The 14025-nt window shown below is 44.6% G+C and overlaps 1 protein-coding gene across 1 annotated transcript in view; it reads right to left on the minus strand.

Moving 5' to 3' along the window:
• The window catches only part of LOC122786453 (exostosin-1b), a 109674-nt gene extending 104914 nt beyond the window's left edge, over positions 1-4760 (minus strand). The window contains exon 1 of the mRNA XM_044052772.1: positions 2892-4760. Within this exon, the coding sequence (XP_043908707.1) occupies positions 2892-3835 (944 nt within the window). The 5' untranslated portion in view covers positions 3836-4760. The remainder of the gene's footprint in view (positions 1-2891) is intronic.
• Positions 4761-14025: the final 9265 nt, after the last annotated feature.

Below are 14025 nucleotides of genomic sequence, written 5' to 3' on the forward strand. Positions count from 1 at the left end.
AAATGCTTTCAAACTATTGGTTGACAAAACAGGTTAAAACCTGCAAAATCAACAGAAACAGTCAAATCTGCGACCGCACACCCGGATTTTTCACAATCTGTGTCCAGAGCAGAATTTCTGCTGCTTATATATCTGCAACGATATGATCACATGATCATTCAGGCTGATTCAGCGCTCGGTTGTCGTTCACTTAGTCTCACAAAAGAACTTCTTTTATTCGACCAACAATGAGCTGAAACTAAAACGCTCCGCAGGTGTAACGGGAGCTCTCTGGTCACACCTGAGTGTCCAGTCATGGAGGATATGAACCAATCAGGGACGACGTGGTCAAACAAAAACACAGCCCTGAACTTCTCTGTTTTTGGGGGACCTCTGAAACAACGTGGACGACAGGCGCAGTTGGTACAGCCTTTAATTTTAATTTCTTTTGATGAAGTCTGATCACAAAGAGCCTCCAATCAATTCATCAATTCATTCCATCTAATAAAACAAGCTCTCTGAGTTCTTAAATGTGAGTATTTTCTTCATTTCTTTGCTCCAGATAACAAAGAAATCATTCAAAGTCAATCATTTTGGTTTGTGGACATTTGAGAACATCATCATTTCACATTTTTCAACTTTTGCTGCCATTTTGTCCAGAAAATAATCCGTAGATTAATCAATGGTGAAAATCTAAAATAAGTAAATAAAAAAATCACGGACATTTAGCTCAAGAACCAAAAGCAAACTCAGTGCTAAACACTGTAAAAGAGACACGTAGAGATGAAATTGGATTTATTGACTTTTAGTGGGGACTGAACTCAGAAATGGTATGACTAACAGGCGGAGCTATTGATCACAGTTAATCAAGCATGAAACACACCACAGTGGAAAGAGTGGGCAGTGATCACTGCAATTTTCCACGAAGCTGTGTCATTCAGCTGATTATAGCATCGAGAGGCTCTCCGTGATCCAGAGGCGAACATCTGGAGATGGACTGGAATGTCAGATAATGAATGACACATTTCTCCAGGTGACACCGAGCCCAAGGCATCCAGTGAGACGTAGGCAGAGGGTGAGTGTGTGTGCTATAGGGAGGGCGAGAGAGAGGGTGTGTGTGTGTGTGAACTGACAGACAAGTGCATGCTTGTGAAGATTTGTTAGAGGTCTCTTTTTCAGAATTACAGTTTGGCTGTGGAAGGTTTTTGAGTTCATGTCAAGTTCAAGGAGAGCTGCACGCTCCCCCGACCCAACACACGTCCTTGCACTCTGGAAATATGTGCAGGTTAACTTTCCATGCGTTGCTCAACTGTCCTTTCCCTTAACCTTGCTATGCAGTACACACACACACACACACACACACACAGGTACAGGTACACACACACCCACCGGGAACCCTGTGGACATGTGCTGTTATCACACGCCTGTGGGATCCACCGGTAGATAAACGCAGCTCAAACGCCGTCACTCACACTCACGATTGAACCTGACAGCAGAGTTCACCACGTAATCCAGCTATGTAAACATCAGACAACACCGCCTGCTATATTAAGACATGCCACTAATATCCGGGGCGAGGGAGGGGTCATGAATTACAACCCAGACAAAAACGAGACCTCCAAAGTTCCAGCTAATCAACTGTAGAATCAAGTGGAAGTGCAGGTGATAATGAACCCACTGTGTCGTGATACATTCACGTCACACACACACACACACAGTGACAACAGACTTTCACTTCATTTGCACGACAATCACAAATCAAACATGTCCGTGCACATCCTGGAGAAAGGGCTGCTCTCATGACGTGGAGCTGGTGGAAGGTGGTGGGAGGGAGGGGGGGCGGTTGAATTTCTTTGGAAAGGAGGGGGAGAGAGAGGGGAGGGGAGGCGGGGAGTGTCAAGGGAGCTAATAGACTGTCTGGAGATCTTTTATATGTAATGCCCATGAGGGAGAAAGGAGGTTGAGCGCACAGTAAAAACCAGTCATGAAGCGGCACAATGTCGGGGTTGGTTAACTGTGACCTGGAGGTTGAAGGAATCATTAAAAACCCACATTAGTCATTCATTGTTGAGCTTTTCTATCTCCTGAGCAATATGTGGGATTTCCTAAGCCTATATTTGATCAATTAGTGTCATTTTTTTAAAGCCTAGATTTAAATTCCAAGCATAAACATGTGTTTGATTGTGTCACGAAGACCAATTACATCTTACTACAACATATCATGCCCAATAATTGTCAACTATTCCGGTCTTCCATTCCATCACAGTGTTATTGTGTCTATTAAAACAAGCTCAGTTCTTCAATTTCAATATTTTCTGGGTTTTTTTGCTCCATATAACAAAGAGGTAGAAAGCAGGCGGAGTACAGTAAAAATCAGTTTGTGACCTGGAGGTTTGGGATCATTAAATCACCCAGTCATTCTTTGTTAATCAGTTATAGCTCTTGATCCATTTCTGGGATCTTTGTAAGCCTAGATTTGAATTCCAAGTGTAAACACATGGCTAACTGTGTCCAATATAGAAGAAGGAAAACTAATATTAGGTTTTATGAATAAAAAAATATGTATTTCAAGTTCAATAAAAAGTTATTCGAATCAGTAGCAACTGAACCGTCTCATTGTAGAGCCTTGCACCGAGTAAACGTCTTGGAACTGTTTCTAGCACTCTAGAACTCCAGCTGCCATTGATAACAGATCAATAATAATAATAATAGGACAACTTTCCAATAAGAAGTGGAGGTGAGATATACATGAACACACACACACACACACACACACACACTGTGCGCCACAGACGCGCGTCTTGTGCGCTGCTGACGTGGATGGCGGATGTTTTTACGCACGAATTCTGTGCGTAAAAGTATACAAATCAACATAAAATGTACTTTGATGTCAGAAACATCAGCGAACTTACTTGTCATACTCTGCGTTGTCCTTGTCACAGCGCGCGTCCTTGTGCTTCTGCCAGTCCTTGCCGTGCTTGCAGGTGGTGAGCAGAACCACGTCCTCCGCGTTATGGACGTGGTATAAGGCATTCCTGGTGTCCGAGCCGATACCGGTCAGGTAGCGTTTCCCCTTGAACACCAGCATGTACTTTCTGAAAGGCGGGATGGAGTTGTACTTGAGGAACCCCCTCTCCCCGCCGGTGCGCGGGTGCTCCTTGGAGAAGAGGGGGATGGAGACGTCGAATCTGGGCCTGAAGTTGTCGGTGCTGATGCTGGCTTTGGCCAACATGGCCTGACCGATGTCGAAGCCCAAGTCTTCCGTGTAGTCCGGCCACGTCCCCGAGTACAAGTTAAATATAAGGTGGTTCCTGCCGTCATTCCACAGAGGCAGGTTCTGGACCTTGGTCTTTAGGTTGTGGACGTATTGCGGGGACAGCTGGTCCCGGTCCAGGGTGTCCAGACTCAGGACGAACAGACACGCCTGTCCGGGGTCTGAGGTGTAAAACCTGGACCCCTCGATAGTGGATAAAATATTCTGATAACTCTCGGAGATCTTCTCCCCTTTCTGCTGCGGGTAAACATAAACTTTGAATCCGTTCTTTTGACACCGAGAGAAATCAAAGCAGGAATCCATGCGACAGTGTTTCCCTTTGTAAACACTCGCGTGGATGTCCCTCTTCTGCGTGGGGGATATGTGCAGGTTGTACTCCTCCGTGTCCGTGTGATCCCAGGGCAGGAACGGGTGTAAAGGGTCAGAGAAGTGAGGCCACGGCTGGTCGGGCCGGTATCCATGTCGGCTGCGGTCGTGCCGGCTCCTGCTCGCCGCTGGAAGTTGAACACCTCCGAGGTAGAAGAGCAGCACGAGACACGCGCCGGCGGAGAGCAGGATCAGGTAGCGTTTTTTGGCCTGCATGTGTCCTGGCAACAGGGGCGAGTTGTTTACAGAGAAGAAATGTGGAAAAGTGGCCCGAAGTGAGGCTCTCACCAACCCCGGCTACACCGCTCCATCCTCCGGCTGCCTCCTCCAAGGATCCCCAAAGCCCCTTCTGCGTATGTGGTTCCCAAATCCAGCAATTGATCCAGTGCATGTGGGCGATTTTACAAGTGTTGCCCGGTTCTCCCTCTTCTGTAGAGTTTCACCATTTAAACACATGCAGCGCCTGCGGCGACGCTCGGACGCTGCTGCTGCTGCTGCTGCTGACACCGCGGGGATCAAATCAAATACACGCTCTCTGTGTTCAGCCTGCGCTTCTTCTCGCCTTCATTCAGGCCGGCGGTGTAAACGAGACATTCACATGGGAAACGACAGCGGCGTGGGAACTCTCTCCTCCCGGGGTAAGCAGCGGCTGGGTCCCCGAGGCTCTCCCAGACGCAAAGGTACCCCGGTTTTGGATGTTAAACTCGGTCACACACTGACCGGGGGAAGTCGTAAAAGGAGCCGCCGCGCTCCGATCCCAATGCCTCCGGGTGAATTCGTCCTCTCTCCCCCCCTCTTCTAAGGCTCCATGGTCCCGAGTGAAGAGATGCAGAAAGCGGGGAGGTCGCGCCGTTGCGCAGGCAGAGAAGACGCGGCTCAGCGGTGCAAGAGTAACCTGACGAATCCCTGCATTTTTTCGTCCTATCCCCGCATTCCCTCGCTGGTATCAAATAAAAGCCTCATCGGCGGAGAGCTGAGCCACGCAGCAGCGGCAGCAGGAGGCGAAGTTACACGCGGACACGCGTGGAAACGACACAGAGAGGACGGAGCAGAATAGCGCAGAGACGGGAGAATTCTCTCAAAAAGACGCGATTCCTTGATCCTTGTGTCCAATTACTGAGTGCTCAGTTGTTCCGATTGTTAGTCGGTTACATTCCAATCCCGACACGACGGCAGCTGACGTAACGTCCCATCCATGCGCAACACCGCCGCTGATTGGTCCGTGTGTGCATCCGGAAGAGGCGGGACTTAAGGGGAAGCGCCCATTCATAAGCAGAGTCTACAGCATGTGCACATTTACCAGATAGAGAGATAGATAGTTGGATAGATAGATAGATAGATAGATAGATAGATAGATAGATAGATAGATAGATAGATAGATAGACAGACAGATAGTTAGATAGATAGATAGATAGATAGATAGATAGATAGATAGATAGACAGAGATAGATAGATAGATAGATAGATGGATAGATAGATAGATAGATGGATAGATAGATAGATAGATAGATAGATAGACAGACGGATAGATAGATAGACAGACAGATAGTTAGATAGATAGATAGATAGACAGATAGATAGATAGATAGATAGATAGATAGATAGATAGATAGATAGATAGATAGATAGATAGATGGATATGGATGGAGATGGATAGATGGATGGATAGATAGATAGATAGATAGATAGATAGATAGATAGATAGATAGATAGATAGATAGATAAATAGATAAATAGATAGATAATACCTTGATCATAAATAATCAAGCAATTATTATTTTTTCTTTGTGTTTCTTTCTCTTACATTAGCTCAGTTTAGATTCAAGGTCCAAACATTTAAAACCTCTTTCTTTTTCTTTCTTTCCTCTCACAAAAAAACCCAGACCACAAACACTCAGTGTTATTTACTAGTTTATTTATATTCATTATGTAAACTATGAAACTCGTATTACACCCTCAGCATCTTCACATATGAACGATTTCTTTGTTCATTTAGAGCAGGATGTGGCACAGTGACATGGTCAGACATATGAGACAGAGGAGACACACTCGACAGCAGAGAGGAGTGGTTCTCGCCGAGTGTCACCATGCCTCATAAGCCCACATAATCCTCCCCACTGCCATTTGGTGGCACAACACTCGCGCTGGGTGAAGAGGCCATACTCATTTTTTTATCGGCCAATTTGCTCAGAAGAAGAGGACTAATGAGCGCGGCGGGCTGGGAGAGCGGCCAGCGCTCCTCGTCACAACACGCTGGCGATGAAGAACCTCAGCGCTCGTCCTCCTGGTTGTCCTGCGTAACCCGGTGTGAAGCCGTCTGTATCGGAGAGTTGTGTGTCGCCTGAGAAACCCCTGAGTTATCAGGTGTGAAGTGAGCAGTCTGTTGTGCAAGTTAATGATACGAGTGTGTTTTCTGACGCTCATTTCTGTATATATATTCTTATTTCCTGGTTGGCTTCAGGAAGAACCTGGAAGACGTCCTCCAGTCCATGGTCTAAACACTACTCTAAGATTTACAGAGTGTCACGGACATGTGTTTGTGTTTAAAAGCTATGAAGTACACATTCACATCAAGATACCACCACTGTCTCTTTGTTGAGAGCCGTGCTGTTGTTTATGCCTCAGGTGATTTCCTCTTAATTGCCTGCAACTGCGAAGGAAACGATGTCTAACTGCAACGTGACACTTGAAACTTGAGACTGTGTTAATCAGAGACAATGGCGTCATCTGAATTGACTCGTCTTTTTTTGAACGTATCGCATCTCGTGCACGCCGTTAAACATCAGTCGTAATTGAGGGCAAGGGAAGACACGGTAGCTCGAGCAGCGAGAGCGTTAACTGCTGCGCCATCAAATGCACCATATACCCTGAGTTGTTTATTCCCTGTTTGGGAACATTCTGTAGCTGTGTGGTCCCTTCATGACAGCGCTGAGGACTGGGAGTCATTCCAGCGAGCTTCGCCTCGCTCCACTCCTTCATCCTTTACTTGTGTACACTTCTAATATTTCCACCCCAGAAAAATTCCCCTCTATAATCAAGCTTTGGTCTCTCTCTCTCTCTCTCTTTCTCTCTCTCCTTGACAGGGCTGAGATTCTGAGATAGGAGGAGAGGAACAAACCTGCCCAGCTGTGAAACCTTAAAAGCTGGACTAAGCAAGATTGTAGAGTAGAGCACCAGTTTGTTTAGTGTCAGCGTATAGGAGCAGGAAATTGCTCTGCTGGTGGAGAAAGAAAATGACAGGAAATGACAAATTTAACATTGACAGAAAAAACAAGTGATGGATCATTACTTTCCTTTGATTAAAAAACAAAACAGAAACACTACATACACGACTGCTGCGATGGAAACCATCTGCATGCTGATGCCCTGCTTATATATCTCTATGGCAACAACAGTGTGGAAAGATCTCCTTTTGACAATGGGTTCAATTAGACTTCAAATGAACGAACAACACGTTGAATCAATAGTAGAGTTATTGTACCTTTTTGTTAAATTTGAGCCCAGTGGTGATTCAAGAGACTTTAGGGCCACAGGCAGAAGGAAGCGGAGAAGCTCGGCGACATCGATCCGAAGGAAAGGAGTGGCACTGGGCCACGTCAGGTGGTTTCCAACCATGGCCCGCCCACTTCTGAAGTTGAATAGCCATGCTTTACATTGTCTTTACGTGTGGAAGTTCAGGGGGGCGTCCCCCATGTAAGGACATGACTTCCTGCTCAAAATATGAATTTTAATTAAACATTTACTTCTCTAGTATTATACAGTATGTTCTGCACTTTTATAAATGAATTACACTTTCATATTACTGATAGAGCTAAGGCAAACAGTATCACACGCCACTGATCGTCATCGTGTTTAACCATTTGTGATTGGATCCCTTGTTTTGGGAGATGATGTAAGTTGGCCAAAACAGTATCTGCAGTGCAGACTCGGCTGCGGAGGAACTCAATGTGTAAACACACATTTTCCCATTCCGAAATCTCTCATTCTGTAGATTTTGTCCAGGTGAGAATAGAGCAGAAGAAGGTCTATCTATAAATCAATAGATAAATGTCCCACCCCCACCTGCAGGTCATCCTATCCTTGTGAACACGCCTCACCCACACACTCTCCCACTGCCTTTATCTAATGTGAACAGCAAAGTACATGTCAGGACCAACTCTCCGTACGTAATCCAGAGTTCATGGCCGAACCAGCTAAATATTGCCACATATTTGTTATTAGGAAAATCTGATGCTTTTCACTGTGGCTTAAATATACTGACAATACACGAGAGGCACACCCAGGCAACGCATGGACAAGTGGAGCGGGAACTTGGCTTGTGACCAGAGGGTTTCCAGTTTGTATCTGGAGGTCTGCGTAAGGTACCCAATTCCCCATTGCTCGCCAATGATTGGGTTAATTGGACACTCTAATTTGAGCCCAGCCATAGTTGGGGCCACATCCCCTCGCCGGTCCCCAGCCTGGAAAAGGGTTGTGTTAAAATGTAAATAATAAATAATAAATAATAATTACTCTGCCAAATCAAATAGTCTTGCATGAACTCAACAAGGTCAAGCATATTGCTTTTCTTTCATAATGTACGTCCTGTGTTCATGAAGAACACACGTTTCTTTTCTTTTTTTTAGTGACTTTAGTAAGATTTAGTCATTCATGGATACCGTATAATAAATATTGAATATTGCTGTAAAGCAATCATGACATTAGGGCATATTTGCTTTGTATGAACGAGTGAATGCAAACCTGAGCTAAATCTATTGACCTGGACACTCCAGTAGCATATATATTAAACGACAAGATCATAACCTGTATCAGATGCTGACTGCAGAACCCGCCTGAAACGCTGGTCCACGTAAGACCTGGATTACCTGTGTGCTCTCTGTGACTCTCTGTGTGTCAAGCACTTCCCCTCGGTGATGGCAGGCATCCATGATAAAGACTTGCAAATCCAGGCCACGGTAAACAAATACCCGTGGCTGGAGGGTAATCTGTGGGTCGGGGGAGTTTTCAGGCAAGAGGAAGACAAAACAGTCTTTGAGAGTCTTCAGGCTGCTGCTGATCAGTTGCTGATAAAACTCCCCCTCTGGATGATGTAACGCACTGGGCTCCTGTGTGTGTGTGTGTGTACATACTGTACCATCTGTGACCTCTATAGGACCTTTTCTGGCATCAACACTGACCATGTCAGGACTAGTCGTCCTCATAGAGACCAAAACCTGGTCCTAAAGAGGCAGAACCTAATTTCTGAGGAACTGGTTAAGTTTAGGACTAAGCCCTCATAAGGATGGCCGTGCAAACGTGTGTGTGTGTGTGTGTGTGTGAGAGAGATCCAAGTCCTCCAAGTCAAAAAAACTGATTATAACTCAGGTTTAATCAGGTGTTTAAGAATTCACCCCACGTTCAAATTATTCTGCAGTTCACGTTAGTTTCATCAGTTTTGTCTCCCGTTAGCATCATTGGGAATGTCAGACCTGTGTGAACATGTTAATTCCTTCTTCGTCTGCTCCATTATTGGCAGTGAAGCGTCAATTCCCGTGCTACGCTGCCTAGCCGTTAGCCTAGCTGTTAGCCTAGCTGTTGGCTGCAGCAAACCATGTTGGTGCAATAGTGCTCAGTGTTTTTTTTTTTTCACTTTATCAATCAGATCATGTAAAAATCGATTTAAAGAGAGACTGAAGTACACAAACAGTCTCTGCGAGTGTCACGTAAACATGTTAGACCACGTAAAATGGAACTATTCTTAGCTGGACTAACATACCTCGATATTTTGATTTAAAGTCTGATGTACGCCAGCTAATTTCTAAAGCTAGAGAGAATAAAGAACCTCAAAATCCAATTGAGTTTGCTTTTAAAAGTGTGTGAAGTGGCTCCTTAAACCTGAAAATAGAGTTCCTGTGATGGAGTGTGTAATCTTGTCTACATAGTCTCATGGGGAGTGTGCTCTTCTTTACCGAGAATACTGCTTTCATTTGGAGGAATATAAGAAAATAACACAAGTTTATCATGCATTCAGTCTATTTCCCAGTGGTTATTGTTGCAAACTGCACAAGAGACAAAAAACATTAACATGCTGAATAGAAATGCTGGACAAAACAGCGACAACGGCCGCTCAACCTAAAGCAAATCTTTAATTCCATACAGTTGCATCTTCTTAAAGCTGACCACAGCAACCAGCGCAGTGACAACACGGGTCAGAAGTTTCACTAAAAGAGCACAAAAGAGACTGATGGAGCTGTGGCAAGTGAGTGGGAGTCATGTGGACTTTAACTTTCTGTTCCTCCGACTGCCAGCCTCATGGATCGCTCCAGGCTACTGACTGCTAAATGATGTAGCCTTGGCTATCCTTTCAAAGTGCTGCTCACTCTGTGTGTGGGATGCTTAGTGATCTCCCCATTCTTTATTTATTTAAAGTGACCTTTCGACTCTCGAGCTGAGATTGCTTTGGGCAAATTGAGGCGGGTTTAAATGTTTGGGGTGTGGGAGGGAGGCCATCGTGTGCTGCCAGGGCCCTGAGCGAAGTGCACTGAAACTCCGCAATGTTAACCCTGGAACTCTTCTGGGAAGCGGCAGCTGGCAGGCAGTGTCAAACGAAGCGTTTCAGGTTAGATGTGGTGATAGGTTTCTGTCCTCATTAAGAAAGAAATCCTTGCCACTGCTTCCTCATTTGTATTCCACAGCGACTCATTCGAGGTGGATTTTCATTTAGGGCGTTTGGATATGGTATAAGGCTATCGAAGCCAGCGACAAGGAAGAAGGTGGCATCTTTGAGTTTTCTATTACGCAAAAACGCAGAAAGAGCAACTTTACATTTACATATACTAGAGACAATAAACAAGTCTGGCTTGGCTGCACATAGTGAAAGTGTTCCTGCTTCTGAAAGGGTCTAAACTAGGGAGGCACCGATACTAGTATCAGGTAGCGGATACTCATATTTGTATCTGTAAAACTACACCTGATACCACTTTATGTATCGACAAGTGAGCCGAGCAGGTCGGTGTAGGAGGTGAAAAGTGATAAATCATCTTAAGAACCAACACGATGCACAGCAAAGGATTTACTGCAAAATATTCGTATTATTCCTTTATCTAGGTCAGTGGTCTTCAAGTTGCGGCCCGGGGGCCACATGTGGCCCTCCAATTGATTTCATGTGGCCCTCCAAACAATATCAAGTTGTAACAAGTCCTTTCTCTATGTTTTTTTTTTAATTAATAGATTCATTTTTTTTATTGTGAATGTCGTTCCATATTAAAACAAGCACTTATATTTCGAAATGATCCAATCCAACTTTATTTGTAAAGCACTTTAAAACAAACACAGTGGACCAAAGTGCTGTACAGAATAATGGATAAAAGACAAAAGACAGAAAGGCGTACATATAAAAAAAGGAATCAATGCGGCATATTGATATGTCATATTGAGCTCATATCATCCACCGCTGGGTTTGTTGGTTTTACTTGAGTTTGAGACCCCTGATCTAGGTCTGTCTCATCTTCTAAGATGCACACATTCTATCTAATGTGTGCTGTAATGGCACGATTGAAGTACTCAGTATTGGCAAACCCTCACATTAACCGTATGTAATCGCACTTGTACTCGGTGAGAACAAAGTGGTATTGGTGCATCCCGTGTTTGAACCTCATGTCGTGAAAACATCTTGTTCTTAACCACACTTGTGGCTGAATGTGCCAATCACTAAAAAAACATTGGCCCCACTTCAGGGAGCTGAAACATAATGAGTGTCAGTATCATTAAATCTACCGCACGTGTATTAAATCACGATCGTTCACTGGGGCTCTTGCTGATATCATTGCTTCAGAAAGTGCTGACGCTGCCCTGGGACCTGCTGGCTACAGTACGATAGGATTTTGCATCCATTCAGAGACTCTTTCATTCCCTCAGGGACTATACTGCACAGTAATCTACTTAATTTACAATTACCCATGCATGCCACTCATAAAGTGATAAATGGGCCGATGTAATTCCTCCGATAGAGCCGGTGAGCTTGGAAAACACACCATTATAGTATGTGCATTCTGTTTTTTTGGAGCCTCCATCATTTGTCTTCATCATACAGCATGTCATATCGAATATAACCCGCACATTTGCAAATACAGCATGTGCTGCACACACCCTGCACATCTCCGCCATGCATACTGGATGAACCTCCTCCGTCTGTGAGGAGATGCAGAGGTAAAGCCCGGCTGTTTCTCCTCCCCCTGCCAAAGATGACAGCAGTGGCTGCTCTCCTCGGCCCTTTGAACTCCAACCCAGAACCTCTGTCCTCACCTCATCTGTGCTGTTGGCTGATGTGCGAGACCTGCGAGGAACTGTTGGCAAAAAAACCACGGGGTTAAGTTTTAACCCCGTGTTTGTGACTCGAGCCGTTGTCACGGGTCCGGACTTGTTCGGTTCATATATGTATGAAAGAAGCAGGACATTGTCTGGGTCAGACGTGTTCACCACAGCAGGAGGATGTCCGCAACATCCAGGGCTCGGGCAAGCACAGCAGGCACAACATGCAATGACTCTGAATACGACACAGCAGACAACAACGGAGCAGCTCATTTGACGTGGTTGATAAGAAGCAGAAAGTGAATGCAGGTAAATGTGCCCTCATTTCCACCTGTTCAGACACAAACGCAGCCTCAGGGTTTGTAGTTAAGGATTAAGCCAGCAACGTTGTGGCTGTAGCCTCACTCATTTATGGAGATATGTGATTTGGGAGCTGGCAGATTTTTGGTGCAACTTTTGTGAACATCTGCATTCTCATGTCGAAGCCTTTTAAATGATTTTGGGAAAATGTCTAGATTTCAGTGCAGGTTGGAAAGCAGCTTTAGGTTCTGGATCGGCTCTGTGAGGCTGGACTTTCTCAGACCAGTCTTATAGACTGTATTTTCAGCAGAAACAAGGGAGTAGAGACTTTTGTTTTAGCATTTACTCTCAGTAAGTTCTAGGCAGTAGACAACATTTGAAGACAACGTGACTGCTCAAAAAACAGGTATCATATGTGCATTCAGGGTCTCACAGTTGCTTTAAGCAAAAGACTTGGAGCGGAACGGAATATTTTAATCATTGGCTGCAAATGGAACTGCTCATCCTTACGTCTGTTCATTTGTATTCATTAATAAATAAACCTACCCTAGTTACGTCCACCTTTAAAAATATGGTCCACAGAGTTAATGAATGCTTGTAGCTGCTGTCAGACATGCACTACAAATGTGCCAGTTTCCTGAAATGACTTCAAGGAGCTGTGTGAATGCAAGTGAGCCCACAGTGGAAAAAGCCCCCGCAGGTTCAGCGGAGAACTTCACTAATTATTCAGCGTTCCTAGAATTTAGTAAATGTTGAGAACAAATCTGACGCAGGTTGAAAGAATGGCTGGACGTGGCAAAGACTGAGCGAGGCAGGGACTGTATCTGGTTATGAAAGGGAAAAAACAGGCCGCTATCCTCATCAAAGTCCACTCTGACCCTTAATCACAAGCAGTTACTGCCTAACGCTAACTTTAAACTAATCTCAATATCAGATCTTATCCCGACACTTAACCAGTTCCTAAGAAATGAAGTTGTGCCTCATTAGGACCAGGTTTTAGTCTCCATGATGTCTACTGGTCCTGACAGTGTTTATGCCAGAAAAGGTCTTAAAGAGGTAACATTCATTCCTTCATCTTCTACCGCTTCGTCCTCCACATGAGGGTGTGTCAATCTCACCAAATTCTTCCGCTTTTTTTAATTTCTATTCTGTTTTTTTTTTCCACAAATGAACTCAAATCGATGTGTAATCTTCATCCTCCGTCTTCCTCTGAGCATGTGACCGCTGTATCTAATTTCTCTTCCATTTTTCTCTCTTTACTTTCCACATTGGATTGGCCCAAAATTTCAATTTCTAGTCAAATTCAAATCAATCTACCTCTTACCCTTTTTAATCGCTGTCTTTCTCTTTCTCTCTGACCATTTTGCCATCTCCAGAATGAAAGAAATCTTGATTCAAACAGATTTCCATAGAACTGGAATAGACAGAACATGAAACGGTATATTTTAATTTCTGCCAACTGCAAACAACAGATGTTGATCATCCCGTATCTGAATGGCAAAAATCACTCGCGAGAGAGACAGAGAACCAATCGCACCAATCAAACCTTTTAAAAAAAAGCAAAGGAGAAGCCCATTTTTCCCCCTCTGTTGTGAGTATAATTTGCCGTCCAAAGCCTTTGAGAGCGACGCTGTGAGGGAAACACAGCAGATCAAAGTGTTTCTCTATCCCCGTTTCTCACAGCCGTCACGCAGGGAACGACAGATGCGGGCGATGAGCTGACGGCACAGAAAACCACGCAGGGAAAAAGGTTAGAATGACATACGAGGACATGTTATGACTGCTGCCTTGACTTGACAGTGCGGGGTTAATTATGA

The sequence above is a fragment of the Solea senegalensis genome, linkage group LG20, assembly GCF_019176455.1.
Source record: "Solea senegalensis isolate Sse05_10M linkage group LG20, IFAPA_SoseM_1, whole genome shotgun sequence".
NCBI classification, from domain to species: domain Eukaryota; kingdom Metazoa; phylum Chordata; class Actinopteri; order Pleuronectiformes; family Soleidae; genus Solea; species Solea senegalensis.